The sequence below is a fragment of the Gobius niger genome (genome assembly GCF_951799975.1).
Source record: "Gobius niger genome assembly, chromosome: 20".
Lineage (NCBI taxonomy): Eukaryota > Metazoa > Chordata > Actinopteri > Gobiiformes > Gobiidae > Gobius > Gobius niger.
The window spans coordinates 24,146,541-24,167,775 of NC_136871.1; the positions used below are offsets into that span (position 1 = coordinate 24,146,541).

Here is a 21,235-nt window from a genome sequence, read left to right on the forward strand (position 1 = left end):
GTGCTGTACCTGTAACCTTGATCGGTCCTCTGTTCCTTTCTCTATCGTTCTACGTTTTCTTACCACCTTCCTCCGTTTTTATTCCTCGCAACGCTCCCTTTCTGTCGTTCTGCTCGCAAATTTAGTCCAGCTTCCTACTTCCCTTAACGTCCTTCCTTATCTTTCTTCCTATCTGACGTCCCGACTAAAATTCCTTCCTCTCTCCCTAATGCTGCCCATTTGTCCATTCCCGTCTCCACCCTCCCTACTTTTCATACTATTCTGCTCTTCTAAAAATCACTTTTTTGCTCATATTTTCCCTCTTATCCACCCTCTTCCCAATGCTATTTACAACGGTTTGCTATTAATATTTTGTTATGTGACATCATCATGAATGGATGGCCACATTTTCTTGAAGGGCAAACTTGAAAAGAGTTCTCGTTGGTACCATTTGGCAACACACTTTATTCCCCCGTCAAAAACTGAGGCCCACAAAAATTGGAGATTGTTCGATATCTTTTTTTTCTTTGGAGATGTCAGGCTATGTAAAAAAAATAAAATAAATAAAGTTAACTAGTCTTTTTGTAGACAGTGAACAAGACACTTTTTTAGTCCATATTCTGGTTCACTTCCTGATTATCCGGTTGTTTCTGTATAATTTGTCCCGCATAATCTCCCACAAAAGCCACATAACTTCCTATCATCCCATATCTAGCGTGTTTTTATTCCTTGAGCTCTCTCGGCTCCTGACGTCACCAGCCCAGACTGCTCCTCCGGCGCAGATGACTTGTCCAGTCATTAGCAGAGTCCCACACACCAGCTGCTGTGTGACGGAGGAACAGCCACCATCGCCTCTGTCTCTTTGTCCAGCTCCAAAACCTCCCTGACCCTGCCTGAGTGAGTGTCCCAGGACAGCTCGCACACCCCCACATCCCATCGACATCTGACGGACGTTCATTTGCATACGCCAAACCACGCACAATGGACTAAGAAATGGCTTCAAAAATCATGTCGCGAGAACTTTGATGTTCTGGTTCTGCCTCTGGTCCGAAGTAATGGACCAATTGTCAATCAAGGTCTAAGTGAAGATGTGAGCAACATTTGAAAACCGGCGGAAAACCTTTGCTGATAGACTTCTAATGGTGTAGATGTAACTATTAGACACTTGAGTCACAATGTAGTTCCAAACAGTGCACCCAAACATCACCGATCACAATGGTCATAATAGTTATCGCTTTCTTCACACTGTGCACCCCCACGACATTCCCCATCCTGGGCCAACATTCATTTCCATATCCCAAACCTCATTAAAGCTTATCCAGGGTCCCACCTTGAGTCCCAGCCCCCTCTCCAGCGCACACACACACCAATAAAACATATCATCAGGATTCATTTATCATGGGACCGATGCCCTTGGGTAACCCCGGGGGGGCAGGGGCTCAAAGTGAGGGGATAGAGACTGATATGGGGTGAGTGTGAGTGTGTGACAGGAGCAGGGCCAGCACAGATGATTAGCATTATGGCAGTGGCACTGGGAGCGCCTAATGTAAATAAAAACACTGTGAAGACATACAAACTCCATCCCTCAGACTGTGGCGCGGCTAATGAGAGGGAAGTGCACTGAAATGAGAGATAATGAATGTAGATCCTGTTGCAGATGCCCGGGGCTGTTGAAATATCCACAGCAGCAAACAAACAGCTCACAGACAATGAGTGATAGAGAATAACGGGTTAAAGAGGACACTTACTCTGCACGATTTATTGGACAGTTTGCCACTCAGATCATATCTGCCCTTTAACTCTTTAAGCAGCTGTTCCAGGTGGCTCTTTTCTTCCTTGTCTGTGTAGTCCAGGTCTAGCAGCACGTAGGCTCGCCAGTTTGCCGAGTCGAAGCCCCAGTGCACTGTCCGGTTCTCCTGCCGCTTGTGGCTGTGAACCACAAACTTGTGAGGGGGGAACATGAGTCTGCAGTCCAAGCACTGAATACAGGCGGCGCTCGGCCCGGAGTACAGCTCCGGGACAAAAAGTCCTTTACAGCGGCCAAAACACTCGTGGTAGACTTTGAAGCTCTTCTCGGTCCGCTCCAACTCCAGAGAGCCCAGCTCCTTGTTGCAGTGCGGCGGGTACGAACCACCATAGATGAGCGCGTTGCACAGGCGCTCCGCGTCTGTCTGCGTGATGAGCCCGCAGGACGGAGCGGAGAAAGGCAGGATGCCCACGACTTTGAGGATCTCTAGTTGGTCCGCGGTGCAGCGGGAGCAGTAGATGTGCAGGTCGTCGCACACGGAGTTGATCTGCTGCAGGGAGAAGTCTCTCAGGACGCTGTTCAGGATCTGCGGCAGGCACAGACGCTTCTCTCCGCCGACCACGAAGCAGGAGATGGGCTCGCGCTCCAGCACCGTCTCGCAGCGCTCCGTGGAACGGTCAGACGGGATGAAGAGTGGCCCGGACATGACCGGGGGCGTCTGCGCAGGCAGAGCCAGCACCAGCTCGGAGGGTTTGCCGTCTTTCTTGTAGAGAGCGTCCTGGTTCCAGCGCGCGGAGAAGGCAGCCGGTCCACCCAGGGAGCGCATGGAGCTTAGGTGGAACTGCTGCAGAGTTTGCTGAAGTCCGGGATGAGGCTGGAAGCTGGCGGCCTCCATGTTTGTTTCGCTCGAAAAACTAGAGTTGAAAGTCAAAACGAAAGCAAAAATGGACTGATCGGATCGGTGGTCCTCAGCATCCGGCCACACGCTCAATAACGCACATTTCCATGTCACCGGAGAAGCTTCCCAGCGCGTCCATTCAGAAAACGGAAGGCTCCCAGAGTCTGGGCTGTTCTTCTTCGCGAAACAAGAAAAGTCGACACTGCTTTTCCCGAAGTCTGATTATCCAAAGCACAATCTCCGGGTTGTGTGTGGTTTTACGCGCTCCAAAGTGCGCCTGAAATACGGCTTATCTGCGCCGTCTGGCTCAGTCTGTCTCCTACACAGTGTGTGAGCCTCTCTCTCTCCCTGTTTGTTTGTGTCTGCTTCAGTCATTGAATCCTAGCCAGGAATGTGACTGACTCCCCGGGCTGGCTCTTCCCTGCGTGAGCTGCTCCTCCCTCTGCTCCATGGCAGCTGCACATTAAAAAAGCTAAATCCATCCGAAGCGAGCGAAGGGTGGAGCTAAAGAAAATACAAACTAGCGACTAAAACACAGAAAATAGCAACTTTGCATTTGTTTCCTCAGGTTTCCCAGAAGAAGCAGTTAAGGATAAAGATTTCGAGAAAAGTTTAAATCACAACTAAACTTTTAATTTGTCGAGTGAGAGTAAAACGTTTAATTGTCGCAGAATGTGAAGCCTTTATGTATGTTGAAAACAGAAACTCGGGTTGTTAATAAAATAAAATATCAATTATTAAATATTACTAAAATGTATTTTTTTTATGGGGGGGATTGTGGATTATAGCTACAACACGTCCTCGTCCAAGTGCATATACAGAAATGAATGTTAAACCATGTAACAACTTCCACGCCTAAAGAACTTAACATTTGAGCTGAGTCGGTGAGTCGAGGTCTGACTTTTGCTACAGCGCGGAGTTTGACCACACGAGGGCGCCAAACACCTGCAGACAAAACACAACTTTATTGCACGATGTAGGATTTGATTCTACGTGCTTTATTTTATTTACAGTTACAGATCTAATTTTCACACAAGAAAAGCAGCAACACAAAGCAACTGGAAGTGGAAACAATTTATTAATCACACTTTATAGTTGCACCATATAAAAACATGAAATCATTCTGAGATTTGAATACATCCGCCCCCATATATTGTCTCAACATGTTTATTTTGTGTAAACTGTAGTTTTTACAAAACACCCTTTAAAATGTACACACAAATAAAAAAAACAACCTAAATCATATCTATTAAAAGACATAACATGCAGTATATTTTTTACCACACCTATTTGCAGCAGTTACAGACAGAAGACATCAACAAGCACCAACACATTTGGCTGATACGCTTTATTTAGACATTATTGTCTTCATTCTGTCTCCAAAATGAACAATTATTTTTAAAAATAAAAAATATAATAAACTTTTTAAATTGGAAATATTTGAAATCATGGGCAGTTGGCATAGTTAGCCTAGTTGAACATGGCAGAGTGGTTAACACCATTGCTTCCCAGCAGGAACATCTGGAGTCTCATTGTTTGTGGAGTGTGTATGTGCGGTGTCCGGCTTTGCTCCATGTACAGTACTTCAGGCTCCAGAGCTAAACCTGAGGAGGACCTTGGTCTCAGATCTGGAGGAAGGGACCTAGGCGCTGCCCAGTGACTGACATTAAACCAAGGCACAAACTTATATATATATACAGTGGGGAAAAAAGGTATTTGGTCAGTTTCACATAGACATTGTATTGGATTTTGGCCAAATACTTTTTTTCCCCCACTGTATATGTTCATGTTGTTCTCAAAATAAATACATAAAACATGCACAACGAACAAGAAGTCCACTTGAAATATTTTCCATTTGGGAGCAGCTGCAGTCTCCAAACCAAATTTAACCAACACAATACCAACATTGAAATGGGTCTTTAAAAATGTCCTGCTATTATTCTCCTGCCCAGTGACTCAGCTCTCGAGTTCAGGCAGTTTGTTCTCGTACCCGGGCGGCGGGGTGATGGGCTCGATGGTCACTGGGTTTGTGGTGGGACTGAGGATCTTGAGCCGGAAGTCCTTCAAGTGCAGTTTGTCCGATTTGATCCTCCTCACACGCAGGGGCTGGAGAAGTCGACTGACCCGGCTGCCGCTGCGTGCGGGCAGGGAGGGGTTTCTCTCAGGACCGCCGCTGGCTGCGTCCTGGGACTCTGAGGTGTTCAGGGGGGTTTCTTCGGGAGAAGGCTCGTTGGTGTTGGTTGCAGGTTCAGATCCTTCGTTTTCCACAGCGGCGATGATGTCTTCGTAGGATGGGAGGTGGGTCATGCTGTTCCGGAGGTTGCTCTGACGGACTGGGTAGTTACCACTGCCCACCGCCTCCTCATAACTTGGGACGCTGTATGCGGCTGGGTCTGGGACTCTGCCAAAAACATAGATTATGGTTAGATTCACAAGATATGAAACAACTACAATGCCAAGTAAATAAATAAATACAAATATTGGGCCTCAATATTTTTGAATTGGGCCTCATTCATTAATGTTTATGCTGGTAGAGCGGGTCGTCTCATGATCGGAAGGTTGGGGGTTCAAATCCCAGCTCCTGAAGATGCACACTGCCGTCGTGTCGAGACACTTCACCCACTCTGCCTCAGTGTCTGCGTACACGAGTAATATTTTTAATGATAAAAGTACTCTTATGGTGGCGCTGCGGTTCGCGATTTTTCAATATGGAATTTGCATGTTCTTCCTGTGTCGGTGTAGGTGTGCCCTACCAATAAAAACATGTACAATAGGCCAGAATGAATGTAGTGCGTGATGTGTGAGTGAGATGAGTCAGATTGGCAGCCTCGCCTCCGTCAGTCACCACCACCAAGTAAGGCATGAATGAATGATGACTACAGTGTGGCGCTTTGATAAACTTTGTAACTTGGGCTTGTAAAGTGCAAGAAGAAAGACATTTTTATCATTATCGTCATTATCATTATTATCATTATCATTATCATCATCATCATCATCATTATTATTATTATTATTATTATTATTATTATTATTATTATTATTATTACTATTACTTGCTTCTTTCTATCGTGAATAAATCTGCAAGTGACAACACCTTCATATAACACATGAAAATCAATAAATGTTCTATTAATTTAAACTTTACGACACAAGAATTATCTCTGAATTATCAGAATCTTGGAAATATGTAATAATAACAATAATAATCCATAAGTACCGTTGTTATGCAACTACTCGTTTAAATAACACTTTCTTGTTTATTCCCATTCAATTTTTCTTTTTGTTTCAGTCTGTCTTGTCTTGTCTTGTCTTGATAATACTGACAGTCGAAGTATTGTCACTGTTGTAAATGTTGTCATGGTCTAAGTCTGTCACAAGTATTGTCATTGTTGTAAATGTCACCTGTTTGTGGTGTCTCTGTCTTCATTAAAGATTGAATTTAAAAAAAAAGAAAAAAAGAAAAAAAAGAATCTTGGAAATATAATTTTTTATATTTTATGTTTTGTTTGCCATCACAGACAGACTTTCGCACTCAAGCATTTTCAACCAGGTGTTTTTTCTTGAGTAATTATTTAGAGTAGTCCTTTTTAATTCTACTTTTTTGTATTTTAAAGTGACCTTATTCTTACTGTGCATATTTTGGCGACTTCACCTCAGTGCGCGACATATGAACCAGAGCAGAGAAGGAGCCGGTGTAACGTCAAGCTGCACTGACAGTATCAACACGCATGTGCACATGTCTTTGTCTCTCATTAAAAACGAGTTATTAACAGCTGGTAAACTTTGTCTTGCATAATATTACGTAACTAAAGAGCAGTCGACTCTTTCCTCAGCAACATTTATTACATTTAAACGGTCATGCTTTCTGATTATTGACAAAACTTCCTACTTTTTACGTTTTTAAAGCCTATATTTTCAACAGACAGATATTTAAAGGAAAATTGTTTTAGCAGCTACGTCATTTACTAATTACATGTAGAATAGACTGCCTAATTCGACAGTAAAATGTATGAAATCATGTTATTTGCTGAAAAAGCGGAACTCGATGGCTGAATGTAAAATGACTCGATAGTTCTGCACATGCGCAGCAACGAGAAGTAGTGCAACTCGACAAGCCGTCTGCTCTCGTCTATACCACTACTTATCATTGTTATTGTCTCATGAACAGTATTCATGAAATCATTTCAAATAGATACGTTTTTGACTAAGAATTTTCAAACCAGCCGCCCTCATGGCTTTTCTTAATATTTGTTCTCCCAGAAGAACACTTTCAGCAAAGAAATGTTGTGGATGCCAAAAGTCTTGAATGAAGCCGATGGAGATTGGGCGAATTAAACTCTGCTGTCCTGTCCTTAATTTCACAGAGCCCTGTTGGACATGCCATGGCGATCTGTTGCTTATAAGCGATAGTCTGGAAGTTGCAGATAGACTGTGTGGTTTGGATATCCTTGGCTGTTTTGTATTAACCTCCGGCTCTGGGACTTGGGGAATACCTTGACATCATTTCAGTGCTTGGTTCTAATAGACTGGCGTACCTATTCAAATCAACTGAAATGATTGACGATTACTGTACTGACTTCTGGGCTCTGCACTTTGTCTTTCATCATTCATCACTCCATTACATTGTATCATATATTCGATGCATAGTAACAGTACGCCCGGTCCTGTCTAAACAAGTCTTGGAACAGAAGGTGGTGACTCACGGCTCTTCCTGGTCTCCGGCCACATGGTCCATCAAGGCGCCACCTGCAGGGACTGGCTGGCTGCTTTGGTTCCTGGCTCTTCTCCTGCTCCGCACTCCCAGGCAGATGGACAGGAGCAGCATGGCGCCCCCCACCCCCACTAAAACCATGGCCACTGACGAAGACTTGCTGTGGTCCTTCTCCTCGTCTTCCCCTTCGTCTATGGGCATTGTGGAGTTGGCAGCTGTGGTTGTTCCGCCCGTCTTCTCTCCATCTAAAGGTATGACTGTCCAGACGATCATGACGATGCCCAGCGCGATGAGCCCCACGCCCAGGGCGCACAGGGCATAGTGGGCCCCTGAACCGGTGCTCCCCGAGTTGGTTGAGCGACTGTTCCCACCACAGATACCTCGACTGGAGCACATCCTGTAAAAGGAAAAGATTTAAACACAGAAGACAATCAGAATCAAATCACACACCGTCATCACGGTCCTGTCTATTCTTCCAAAACGGTTTATCCCAAATATACAGAAGGAGGCTGGGTAAAAGATAGAGAGGGAGATTGGGTAGTGCAGTGGAATATGATAAATGTTCAGTAAATATGGTTCATATGAAATAACAAATTACAAGCCAATGACAAAGGTTTCTTTGAGGACATAAGTCAGTTACTGTGGAAACAAGGGCAAAAATATCTGCACCAAGGTCAGCAGCACCAAAACAAAACCGCTCCATTGCATTACCTTGGTTCACTCATTTTTATACTGAATCGCCGGAGTTCATGTCACTGACCCAACCACTGTGTGAAGCACACAGATTTTAACAACAGTAACAAGTATAACCTCAGTCCTATATACAGTAGAGATTGGATCTGTCTGCACTGTGAGAAATTAATGGAATTTAACACTGATCTAATTCTTATGCATCTTCAAAACAAAAACTATTTTGAGTAGGATTACACAAAATATTGCAAAAATTGTGATTGCAATGTTGCGACAAAATATTCAACCCACAATATATCTCAAAATCACTGAGGGGTTTCATGTGACTGAAATTTACCAAGAGGTGATGTAATGAATGTCTCCTTTATCGACTTGAGCCCTATGTTTCTAGTTTTCTTTCCCAACCCCAGTTAGCATAGCTGTCAAATTACACACTCATTTAATCCCCACATTAACAGGGGAAACAAAGCAAGCCATTTCAGCAAGAACCGAGACACTCGCTTGTATTAAAGAGGGGGTATTATGCTTTTTTCAGTCACACAGCACCAGTCTATATCACACTACAATGATGACCAAACCTTCTGTTGGTCTGTAAATGCAGTAAATTAGAATAACTGCCTTGTATAAAATGTCTCTCTCAAAATGTCTGTAGTGAATGTCTTGAAATAGTTCTGTCTCTTTAAGAACCTCTGACCCTTTCCGACACGCCCCCTCCACACGCTGTCTGTGGCATCAGTGGAGCAGTGGTTGGTTACTCGGCTGGTGACAAAAGCTCGGAGGCGTCTCCAGGAGGTGGGGGCGTTCCTAGGAGGACTCAGGCAAACCTATCCCTAAAATGGCCGCCATCAGAGTTTTTACAGATTACTCAAAAATACGTGAATGTGCCAAGGCAACACTTCAGCCATGTTTTTAATGAGGGAATGGCAGAATAACATGATGTAAAGCTTGAATAAGTCGATTTTGCATAATACCCCCCCTTTAACTTGAAAACCATACAGGCCAACAATTCATGGGAGCGTCTCTGAACCCAGTGGGGGCACTTTGTAATGATGGGGAGGGGCACCCCAAGACCTGCCCAATGTATAAGGCTTTTCATTTAATTTGAATGAATGAATTTTGAATCACACACAAGTTTTTGACCATATAAACGTCTGTGTCTTGAACACTTTTGCCCATCTGCACTGTAGCCGGCATTTTGTGAGCACTTTGGCTTTTCACATATGAAAAGTTAATGTTGTGAAATGTGAGGCTTGCTGTGCTTAAAGGGGGTAGATGCAAGTTGGCCATTTTATACTCCCTACTGCCACCTCAGGTCATATGTGTAACTGCCAGAGGTGGTCAGACTCAAGTCGCAATTTTCGGGACTCGAGACTTACTTGACCAAGCTCCAAAAAGACTTGACTTGACTTGGGACTTGTGGCCAATGACTCTCAATGACTTTATATTTATTACATATTTTAGTGAAACTGTCGAAAGATCGGGATTCATTTCGTAAGAGCGGCGCATCTATGTTTACATTATGGTTATTAGCCACATGGGTGTTCGGTTTCCCGACGGAGCGTCTGATCAATACAGCGCGAAAAGGCAGGAGGAAATATGACGTGTTTCTTTGGATGCAGGTTAACGGAATAGGCCACCGTTTTTACATACTGAGATATGTTCTTACCTTAGCTTTGACGAGTTCTTTAGGACCTGTCTGATCTTCACCCGTGCCTTCAGTCACGTAATACCAGGAGTAGTTCGAAATCCGCGCAGTAATCTTCACTTTACTGTGCGGATGCCAAATTACTCCTGGTATTATTACGCCTTACAATATAGTTCCCCCTTTTATCCGCTTAGAAAATCCACATTGTTTAATTTTGTGTAACTATACTTTGTAGTGGAACACTTCACGTAACCATATTTAAATAGGGAAAACGTGGAAGAGCTTGGTAGCTTCTATCTTGACCAGTTTTGGAGCTATAGTGGAGAGAGGGAGAAATGCTAACGCCGTCTGTGCTGTGTTTACGTGACTGAAGGCACGGGTGAAGATCAGACAGGTCCTAAAGAACTCGTCAAAGCTAAGGTAAGAACATATCTCAGTATGTAAAAACGGTGGCCTATTCCTTTAAAGTACAATATCAAAAACCAGTAAACCCTAGTGTTGGTCAGCAATCTCTGGATTCATACGTTCTTTGTTTTCCTTGTCTGACAAAACAGAAGATCCAGAATAATAGAGCATCCAACACTTCCAGCAAAGGAGAACGCTTTTCTTCAGTTCGATACTTCATCAAAACATGTTTACCAGGTGTCAGGGACGAAAGGCTTGGGATGTCAATGTCTTCTGTGTGACCCAACATTCCCCAAAACATTTGACCCAGTGCTCCCCAGTCAGCCATTTTAGATTTTGATCTTCCAACCAAAAACACATGGCATTTAGTCAATGATTTAGGCACCTATAGTGTTTCTCTCGAAAACACTGCATGACCCAACCCTCCCCGCTATACCCCACTAGTAAAATGGACAGAAACTCATCATGGACCTCCAATATGAATACCTGCGTGCGCTACCCCTGAACTTGGCCATGGCACTAGTTGAGCTATCGCCAGTGTTGTTACCTTTCTGATTAATGTTTCAATACATCAAATTATTAGTGCGGAGGTTATGCTTGTTTTGTATAAGTCCTGTACCAACACTTCATTTCAAATATTTTGGCCAGGAATCTAGATTCTATTTTGTAGCAGAGGTGAAACGGTCAAAAGAGACCAAAAATGCAACAACAGAGTAATAGGTGTTTTAAGAACAAAGACTTATGTTCAAACTTCAAAACCTGTCCAACCTGTCCACCAAATTTTTATGACATTACGGTCTGAATGGCATTTCACCTTCAGACATTTGGATAGTAATTTATCGGTGCCATGTAAAAGAATTGTATATTATGTATACATTTTGGTCCAACATTTCTCATCTGGTTTGAATGCAAGCTCCAGTTTCCTCTGAATTCAGTTTTGTATGACATTGAAGGCTTATATAAATGAATTTCAAAAGGATGGATGCATTTGAATAACTGGTGTAAAAACATTATTCTTGCTAACTATTCCCTTTTACTATTCCCTTTTACCGCTACACATCTTTCCTCCAATAAGTCAAATGTCAAATCAACAAAGACATCCTGTTTGACCTCGACTTTTCTCTGCATGATTATTGGTAATATTCCCAATAGTGAGTGTGTGAAGTTTCAGGCTGGCATCTGAATTTTGCTGAAAATTAACTACATTTTCTTTGTTTACGCTACAATCAGGGATCCCCAACAATGTCTGTTCAAGGTGCGCGTTCATCGAGCACGTCTTCAGTCAAAATCCCCCGAGGAAGTAAATTGGAAGGTCATGAAACAACGGCTTATTTTAGTTTCAATTTATCCCACTTAACCCCCACTGCAGTATAAAAGAAGCAGTCAAGGCGTAAAGAGAAAGTCTGTCTTGTAGTAGCAATAGCAATATAAACATGCTAGTTTAGCACTTCTCAAATGTTAATGCGTCGGAAAACACCCCATGTTAATATTTGTCACCATTTTGGACAGAAATACAGACGTTCACATCTTCATCCATCACAATAGACAATGTTGCAAAAGTATTTTTAATATTTCAATAAAGCGCGCACGCCGTCTATTGCTTTTCGGGAGCCTTTTGAAAGAGTACCGATTGCCATGGCGATGTGATGGTTGAGTTTTTGATGTGGGCGCAGTCTCTTCAGATAAAAGCAGCGTTTGAAACAATGATCTCACCAAATATTGATGAGAGTGGGCTGAGCTCAAGGGGCTTCAAACTATTTCAACATCATTAGAAAAACATGTTAAATTCTGTGTGATCTTATCGTAGAAGAAACCACTCCTCGTATTTACAGAAGCAGTAAGTGTTTGTTATTGTGATATTTGAGACATTTTTGATTCAGTTGCAGTAATATTTATTGTGGATAACATTGTCCACCCTTAGGAAAAATGAACTTCTGCTGTGTGGCTATAGGTCGGGAAAGCACTCATTGTTACCTTGTGCATGTCCATGACCTTTAACAGCAAAAGCTACATTTATTTATTTTTATAAATACTAATTGACAATGACCCCTCCTGGAACCGCCACCTTAACGTGGTGGAGGGGTTTGAGCACCCAAATGATCCTGGAAGCTCTATTGTCGGGGGCTTGGTGCCCCTGGTAGGGTCTCCCATGGCAAACAGGTCCAAGGTGACGGGTCAGACAAAGAGCGGTTCAGAAGCCCCTTATGAGAGACCAACAGGCCCGGTTAAAATCGTGAGGCCGTCCTTCCGTGGACCCACCACCTGCAGGAGGAGCCATAAGGGGCTGGTGCAATGTGATCTGGGCAGCTCCAACAGCTGCCCCCACGACCCGGCAACGGACAAGTGGAAGAAAATGGATGGATGGATCATTGACAATGAGGGGAGGAGGGCACATCGCATGCTCAGTACTAAAATAAACGCTGCACAGACAGGATCTCATTTTATCAAAACTGCAAAATGCAGTTTTATAATATAATAACTTCAGAATTTGTCTTACATATTTTGAAGTGGTATGTAAACTACAAAATATCCTGTCTATGCTGTCTTATCAATCATTAAAGTGAGAGTCTGTAGCAAAGTGAGGAGAGAGTGAAATTTGAAAGTACTGTATTGTCTAGACCAGTGGTTCCCAAAGTGGGGTCCGGGGCCCCCTGGGGGACCTCAGAGGCACTACAGGGGGCCCCCCCAAAGCTTGTCTGCAAAACAAGTACGATGACAAAAGTTCATTTTGAAAGGAAAAATACATTTATCTGGACAAATGCACCAGTTTAAACCAGTACTTAGCCTACTGTCATTACTAGATGGTACTTTTTATGTCATTTTAGATTCATTTTAATTCCTTTGAATGGAGTAAACTATCATGATTTGGAGGGCCCCGAGATTTCCTGATCAATAAGGCGTCCGCCATGTCCCGGACTTTGGGAATGGCTGGTCTAGACAATAAGCCGCTACTTTTTTCACAAGCTTCAAACCCTGCTGCCTATACAACCATGTGGATGATTTGTAGATTTTTACGGTCATTCTGAATATTGTGTCATGTAATCAATAACAATAACGCGACACAAGTGCTTTGATACGAGTGAGTGGGAATAAAAACACTCTGCTACTTCTAATGAAAGAGCTCTGACGTGAGAAAGATGCAAGATCAGCTCCAAATCCAAACATAAAGTTGTGTAGACGATGGAGAACTGCAAGGGTCACCAGGCCTGTCACAATAACACATTTGAAGTTCGATATGTTGATGCAGGAAAGTATCGCGATAAACGATATTATGGACACTATCGATACTAGATACTGTCAACTCTCTAAACCTTTGTTCAACAAGTGCATCATCACATCCTAAAATACCACACAAGCTCCAAAAAACATGCAATATAACGTAAGTCAGTTTGCGTCAGTTAGAAATCGACGTTTTACAAGGAAAAAATAGGGGGAAACACTAACAAATGTATAGATGATAAATATCGAGCCCAAAAAACATATCGTTTATCTGTTATTTATTGAACGATAAGTCGATACAGTAATTATCGTGACAGCCCGAGGTGTCACGCCATTCCTTTCAGACGTACCCCACTCATCTGCACAAGCACTCGGACAGGTGGGAAACCCTATCACCGTCTTCCTCCAGCTGGGTGTTTGCTCTGAGGATGCCCTCCAGCACCTGTAAGCTGGCATAAAGCCACTCCTAGTTCTCAAAATGAAGAGAGGGAGAACAAACTTCCAAAAAAAACTAATAGCTCCATCATCCCCACACCCTTCTCGTTGGCCTTGACCTACTGTACATGTTTTATGTTTAAAGACTTAGAAACACCCAGAGGGAGCCGGGGACGAACGCAGGACCTTCACTACAAAAAGTAAATATCAAGCATTGGCTTAAATGACCTGAATTGAGGAAATGTATCTTGCTTTGAGCGGTTTTCACTCATTTAGACACTTTTCCTGATCGGACCAAGTTGACTTTGCTTGTTTGAGGACATTTCAGACCAGTTCTAGGGTAAATCTCGCTTGAAATAAGAAAGTAAAATTGCCAATGAGATAAGACCAATTTTCTTACCCCATTGGCAAAGAAAATGACCTGAAATAAGGACGAAACGTATCGAAACGAGTCAGAAACATCTCAGAACAAGTGAAATAATCCGGGACAAAAGCCCAACAACTTCTTAACCAGTCAAAACAACTAACATTTGGATTATTGTGCTCAAATTGAGATGTTTATACTGATCTAGTTAAATACTTCATTTATTTGAAATGAAATGAACATAGTAAGTTTGAGTAGTCTACATCTTAGCCTTTAGCCCATGTAGGTGTTTACTTTAGAGTGCCCTCAGTGAGTCACCCGCAGCACTAGCAGTAAATACAGCCTTAGCTTTGGGACAGTGGCACCTATGGGTGTGTCTGTCTCTCTAGAAAGACACCTGCTATGAAACATGGCCAAATACATGCGATCCATTCAATATGTTTACTTCCACTCGTGTCCATTTCTGAACCTCAGCCTCGGTAAAAGCCTATTGCTGCAAATGGCCCCTTTTCTGTAGCTTTTCTTTGTTTATGGAAAGGGGAAGAGCGCAAAGGAGAGGGCGTCCTTGGAAGTATCAGCCCCATTGAACTTTGGACGCTACTTCTTTTCTTTTTTTTGGTACATAGTCGCAGTAAAAGCTTAAAAGTTCCGGTTGCCGAGAGCCTTAGAAGCGATGACGAGTTGAACATTGATAAAGTGGATTCATTGCGGCCTTACCTTTCACCGCGGTCGCTCAAGGACTTCCCTCTTCATCGATCGAGAGTTACCTGAATCACGCAGGTGTTTCCAGGAAGATTGCGCACAAAAAAACCGAAACTAAACATAGACGTGGCCTGCGTGGGTTACTTCGGATTAAAATCAGTAAAAAGACAAAAAAAGATGAGCTGTTTTCGCCAGGTCATGAGCTTATAAAAGTATTGATAGGAACTTTGGTCTAACTCGTCACGGTGGCACCGATCCTGTCGTATCTGCGGCGAGTGAGGAGCGTCCTCAGGGTCCTAGCGCCCGGACGCACCAGGCTCTGCAAACCAACAGTGTAGCCTACTTATTTCTTTTAAAGGTACACTGCGTAACATTTTGGACTGTACTGTTGCAGCAAAACAAAACATGCTCCTAATGACACAGAACATGCTGTTAATGCAGTGTATAATGAAAGAATGGACTTGGATGAGAAACTAACCTGCTTAAATGCCTGTCGTCAGATCTCCATGGAGACGAGCTGGAGACGTACCCACTCCCAGTAAAGTTTACAGTCATCCCTTAGGAGGGGTGAGCCTCATAAATGGACAAGATCGCGAATACAAGCGGCCGAAATGAGTTTCCTTCGCAGGCTGGCTGGGCGCACCCTTCGAGATCGGGTGAGGAGCTCAGTTACCCGGGAGCTCGGAGTAGAGTCGCTGCTCCTTCATGTCGAAAGGAGCAGCTGAGGTGGCTCGGGCATCTGTTCCGGATGCCTCCTGGTCGCCTCCTGTTCCAGGCATGTCCTAGTGGGACAAGGCCTCGTGGAAGGCCCAGGACACGCTGGTGGGACTCAATGGCCGCTGGCTGCCCTGCTTTTTGACCACAAACGTGGGGGCCGCCATTGCTCCGCCGTTGCTGCAGTACCTCCATATCGCCGCTAGGCCCCCATTGAAAAGCATTGGACTTTAGACACGTTAAAAACTACTTTAAAGCCTGGTTTCAATTGTTTCAACGCTAGACTAGGCTAGATATTCCTCCTGAGATAACGCTGGGTTAATAACAATATATGAAACCAGGCTGGTTTTCGTAATATGATTTTTTGAAATCTCGTATTTAATGAGGCTCGGACTGTTAGCATTGGAGCAGCGCGAGCTACACGTCACGCAAGGGCCGAGCCTACGGTGAAAATCCCGCCCGTATGTCCTTTTTAGGAACATGCTTCGTCAGAGCTGGGGAGGGGGAGCCTGTAAATCCGCCATGAATTGCCCCACGGCCGTGGTCAATCTGGTAAACGGGGAGGAGTGAGCATAAGACGTCCATTATTTTCTACAGTCTATGGTGGGACTATGTCTCCGAGCTGGCCTGGTGTCGCCACGGGGTCAGAACAGCTGGAGGAGGTGTGTGTGGATCGGGAAGTTTGGGCATCTCTGCTGAGACTGCTGCCCCCGCGACCCGGCCCCGGATAAAGCGGAAGAAAATGGATGGATGGATGTATTTCAATTGTGTTTATTGAGTGAAATTCTACGCGGTGTGGCTTTAAATCTAAATCTGTCCAAACCCTTTGAATGTCTATATTATCATTTTCATTATCAATAAACCAGTGCAGAATTTGAAATTAATAAATGCATTTCATGTTACAGACTGTTATATAAGCAGTCGCATTACTCCCTTTCTGCAACTGTTGAGTTTATTTCTATAGCACTTTACAACTACACCTTGTCAGAGCAAAGTGCGTTCCCTAGAAACACAAAATAGAAAAGTGTTAACATGGAATGACATAAACTATGGTAATTTTTTGCAGATTTTCTTATGTGACTACATTTTTAATGGCGTGTCTTGCTCAGGGACACAACGGCAGATCGCACTATTTCATTCCAGCAAAACAAACTCTTGCTCTAATCGGAGAGAGGCTTGTCCAATCCATACATCTAGTCTATCTACATCATCAACTCCTGCCCCTGGTTGGAACAGATCTGTTGACTTTAATAAACCGCACTGCACATTTATATCATATTTATTTTATTTTATAGCAGTTTATGACATCCTGTCTACCCAAAGAGGTGAAAGATACAAACAACATGATACGGATTTCACTGAAAAAGGTTTAATCACCACAACACTCTCAAAATGGCACCATGGATTATACATTTTTACAGTCATAAATTCATTATATACAAGATTTACAATGTCGAAGGAACTTTATCAAAGCTCTTGAGTCTTCATAAAGATCCCTTTTTATTTTTTTCTATAGTTATATCCAAATAAGCATGTTTAGATGTAAATATCATGTGCATGTACATAGCTGAGATGCCGACACAGTGAATACAGACCACAGACCAGGATTGGAGCAGGTTCAAACTAGTTTTTAGTCCTGCTGTCTTCGCTCAGACCCACCCAAACCAGTTTCTGTTTGGATTCACCCCTGGGTCCAACTGCTCTCTTGCAAAATTAGAGTGAAGCATGAAAAAAATCAATGCGACATGTAAAATAACTGTACAAAACATGTCCCTACAATCAATTCTTGCCAAATGAACAATACATTTGCCCCTACATTGTTTCTATACACATTTAAGAGTACATTGTAAGAAAGATTTATACTTCAAATAAGCAGGTTAATAAAAGTTATGAATGAATGTTTGAATGAAAAAATATATCCCTGTCTGTTGTTGGAATATGCAGGAAGTTTTGTTTTTATTTAGACTATATTTGGTGAGATTATCTCTCTATGAAAACATGACATTTCCATGTTAGACTGATACTAGAAAACACAAACAGCTCTACAATGAAAAAAAAAAAAAAAGTAAATACACATGCTTTTCTGTTAGCTCCATGTTGCTGATAGATGTGCTGCTTATATGTCATGTCAAAATGCTCATTTCTTGCCAGCAAACACCTACTACAAGCATTGAAAGGGAAAGTAAAAGTGCTGTCATTTTATGGCATTACTTTACCATATAAAACCTGAAATACTTTATGTGAACCAATATACTTATGAGTCCCTTTAAAAGCACTTTGTCCCTCAGTAGTAAACAGTTCTTGTTAATAGTAGTATATGTCAGACATTAGTGATCTCCACACTGGTGTATGCGTGCATTGGACTGCCCCGGCCCCGCGGACCCGACTGCGCCCTGCCTTCTCTGGGTAAAGATCCACAGTAGTTGGGGCTGTTCTGGTGGAAACCTCCGGCGCGCTCTGCAGAATGGCTACTGGCCCGCAACCTCAACGGGCTCTGAACAAGGCAAGGCAAGTTTATTTGTAGAGCACAATTCATACACATGGCAATTCAAAGTGCTTCACAGTTGCATAAATATAAGAAAACAAACGCAATCAATAAAAACAACATAGAATTAATCAATTAGGCAAGAGTGTAGATAGAATACTTTCAGTTATATGCATTTTTAAGTCTTGAGCACTATTTTTAAGTCTTGTTTGGACTCGCTCTGTCTTGAGCACTATTTCGCTCAAGACATAAATGCTTCCATTAGGTGAAAGAGCAGTTTGGGTGAGTTTGCAGTGTGTTTTTTTTTACGCCATTACCACTCAAATCAGTTAAGATCTTGCATTGAAAGTATTATTCTCTCAATTAACGTATGTGTGGATTCAATATAGATATACTTGTACCTTCCCTGATCTTCTCATGGACTTCCTCTCGTCTGCAAAGCGGTTCATGATCACTGGTGAGGAGGAGGCACTTCCAGGTTCAAAAGTGCTGAAAAGAAGTAGCAGTAAATCAATAGGAAACACCAAATGTTTATGAGGTTGTCTTGTTTTGTATCTTACCCGTGTTTGAGGGTGAGCGCCTTCATCTCCTCGTACAGGTGTCTGTGCAGCATGTGTCTGCTGGTGGGGATGTTCAAGGCTTTGGACATGGCATCAGGGTCAAAGGATGGGTCGAGAACCAGCACTGCTCCGTGGATGCCTTTACCCTGAAGGTTTTCTGCAAACTCCTGCAGAGAAAGAGGGCAATTTGTCACAGGTTTTAGGTTTACTTTATTTGCTTTGTTTGCTTTTTTGAAGTATTTTTAAGCTACAATAACAAATGTGTGGACCAGTTACTTTTGTGTAAGCCTAAATAGTCTAAAAGCATTGTGTAGCAGTTGTTTGCAGTTGTCAGCTATTTGATAGATCTGTATCATTAAATTGTTTCTTATTTTTTGTTTAAGAGTGGAACGAAATTCATTTGTCCGTCAGTATACGGTAAAAGTGCCCATCAATGGAAAAGGACTTTTGTTTTGCTGTGCATCTCATTGTTCTTTTTATCTATGGTGAACTAGCAGCTAGTTGTTAGCTTTGTGACAGTAAAGCTCTGTTGTGAAACGTCCTTAAAAAGTTAAACAGTTTAACTTTTTTACAATACATACAATTAAAAGGAAAAGCAATAGTTATTCTTACTTTGCTCTGTACTTATAGCTTCAAAACTTAGAATTGTTAACAGAAGGGGGGGAAAAAGACTACATTAGATATGTAGCCTTTGTTTGATATCATTTTGATTATTATGGCTCACAGCTTGTAAAACCCCCAAATTAATCATCTCAAAAAATTAGAGTATTTTAAAAATGGACATAATCATGAAAATGATAACAAACAATTGCATATTGTTATAATGTTATAATTATAGTTATAATAGAAGTAAATGCACTTTTTCATGATATTCTAATTATATGACGAGCGCCTGTATAGGGCGTAGGTCAGGGGTCACCAACCTTTTTAGACCAGAGGGCTATTTCAAGAGCATTAAACTGTTCAAAGGTAACCAGTGAAAAATAATATCCCAAAGACTTAAAGGTACACTGTTTAAATATAGATTATTATGACAAATTCATGCTTTTAAACAAATACTGAGTCACAAATTGCACAAATCTATTGTTAACATCAAGATGCAAGAAATGTAATGTTTTTTTGTCACTTTTTTTGTGGGTCTTTTTCTTGTTCATCCCTTTTTCATCTTGTTGTTGTCGCTTGTTTATTGTGTCTTTATCGCTGTTTTGTTGCTTTTTTGTGTGACTTTTGTTGTATTTTCATCCTTGTTTTGGCACCCTAAAGATTTTAGATTTGTGTAATGCCAAACTGGAGAAAATGTTCTCGGTTCAGGTGAGGGTTAAGAGGTTAAACCATGGACCAAACATGGAGGAAGCATGCAGTTTCTTTTCTTTAGTGGACAGTTTTTTGCAAAAACACGCCGACTGTAAGGTCCCGGGTTCGAGCCCGGGCAGGGTCACAATGACACAATTTTGCTTCAATAAAAAATAGAACATGTAGGGCCTAGGTCAGGGGTCACCAACCTTTTTAGAGCAGAGGACTACTTCAAGAGCATTGATTATTTGGATCATTCAACATTCTGCCAAAATAAGCTGAAGCTGAATAATAGCAGTTTGCTTCACAGTACAAAGGAAGCTGAACTTCCCCCAAAATTTCACAAAAGAAAATTCCCGAATGAAAATAATTCTATTTTGCAAATTCAGGTGCTATAAATGTCGTATTAAATTAACCAGAGTGTGTGAAATTCTGTGAGAAAGTCAGTTGTTAATCAGGCGTTTCAGTGTGGTCTTCCCTGTCGTCTCCCTGTCCCTCAGAGCTGCCAGAAGCTTAATGTGAATTTCCATTGATGCTCCCTCATGAGAAGAAAGCCTCTGATTGGTCCACTATTAATTGCTCAGAGACTCTGCATCAAAGCAGCTTCCAATGAGGAAAATCAGGTCCTCGTGCTCTGTCTGTGACTGAGAGCAGCGTTAGCATTAGCATTAGCATTAGCAGTTGTCTCTGTCAAGCTACAAGAGGAAACTGAAGCTGCTGAGATAAATGACAGATTTGGACTTTATTTCAGTCATGGGCGACATGTTTTATGAAGCTTTATAAAGAATGTACTTTTGTGGATAAGAGTCTTCTGTGGAGAGTAAAAAGTGTTTTCTGGCGTTAGCTCCTCCTGCTTTAGCTGCAGTTAGCCTCATATAGCTACATGACACAAGCACCACAGCTCAGGGTTAGCCCTAATGGGGACCTGGTTTCTTTGTTTAGACCTAGTTTGGACCTGCTTTAGTTCTGGTTTAGCTCCAGAATTCTTTTTAGTGCAAGTTTTGTGCTCCAGTTTAAACCCTGTTTTGGACTTGGTTTAGTGTAGGAATGATGTAGGAATAGCCGACATCAGCCGAAAATATCATGAGCTTCCCCTGTTTGAAAGACCATCAGCCGCCACTGCAGTACAGTAATAGATGGAAATGGTAATAACTGTAATAACCCTTATGTCAATACATTGGAATTAATCATAAATATTGGATACACACTTGTCATTCTACTTTTTTCATGGTATTATGAGTAATCATAACTTAGACAAGTTACCAGGAAACATGGTTTGCAATTTCTTGATAATAATATGGAAACAGGGTAGCAAAATACATGATCCTTGTTACCCCTGTACTGTAGCATGCTTTTTTCCATCTTTATTACCATCTTATTATTCAGCT

The 21,235-nt window shown here is 42.2% G+C and overlaps 3 protein-coding genes across 4 annotated transcripts in view; all 3 read right to left on the bottom strand.

Moving 5' to 3' along the window:
- The window catches only part of skib (v-ski avian sarcoma viral oncogene homolog b), a 50,108-nt gene extending 46,870 nt beyond the window's left edge, over positions 1-3,238 (bottom strand). Inside the window, exon 1 of the mRNA XM_079579520.1 lies at positions 1,728-3,238. Coding sequence (XP_079435646.1) covers positions 1,728-2,621 — 894 coding nt within the window. The 5' untranslated portion in view covers positions 2,622-3,238. The remainder of the gene's footprint in view (positions 1-1,727) is intronic.
- A 1,169-nt stretch (positions 3,239-4,407) lies between these two features.
- Positions 4,408-14,951, bottom strand: tmem51b (transmembrane protein 51b). Its single transcript, XM_079579530.1, has 3 exons — positions 14,811-14,951; positions 7,328-7,732; positions 4,408-5,025 (listed from the first exon to the last, which is right to left on the bottom strand). Exons 2-3 carry the CDS (start codon positions 7,729-7,731, stop codon positions 4,581-4,583), a joined length of 849 nt encoding a protein of 282 aa, XP_079435656.1. The 5' UTR covers position 7,732; positions 14,811-14,951; the 3' UTR covers positions 4,408-4,580.
- Positions 14,952-17,696: 2,745 nt separating this feature from the next.
- kaznb (kazrin, periplakin interacting protein b) overlaps positions 17,697-21,235 on the bottom strand; it is a gene marked incomplete at its 5' end in the record, with an annotated part of 161,686 nt that continues 158,147 nt past the window's right edge. For both annotated transcript variants that reach the window (XM_079579517.1, XM_079579518.1), the window contains 3 exons: positions 17,697-18,003; positions 18,396-18,483; positions 18,555-18,721. In XM_079579517.1, the coding sequence (XP_079435643.1) occupies positions 17,830-18,003; positions 18,396-18,483; positions 18,555-18,721 (429 nt within the window). In that variant the 3' untranslated portion in view covers positions 17,697-17,829. The remainder of the gene's footprint in view (positions 18,004-18,395; positions 18,484-18,554; positions 18,722-21,235) is intronic.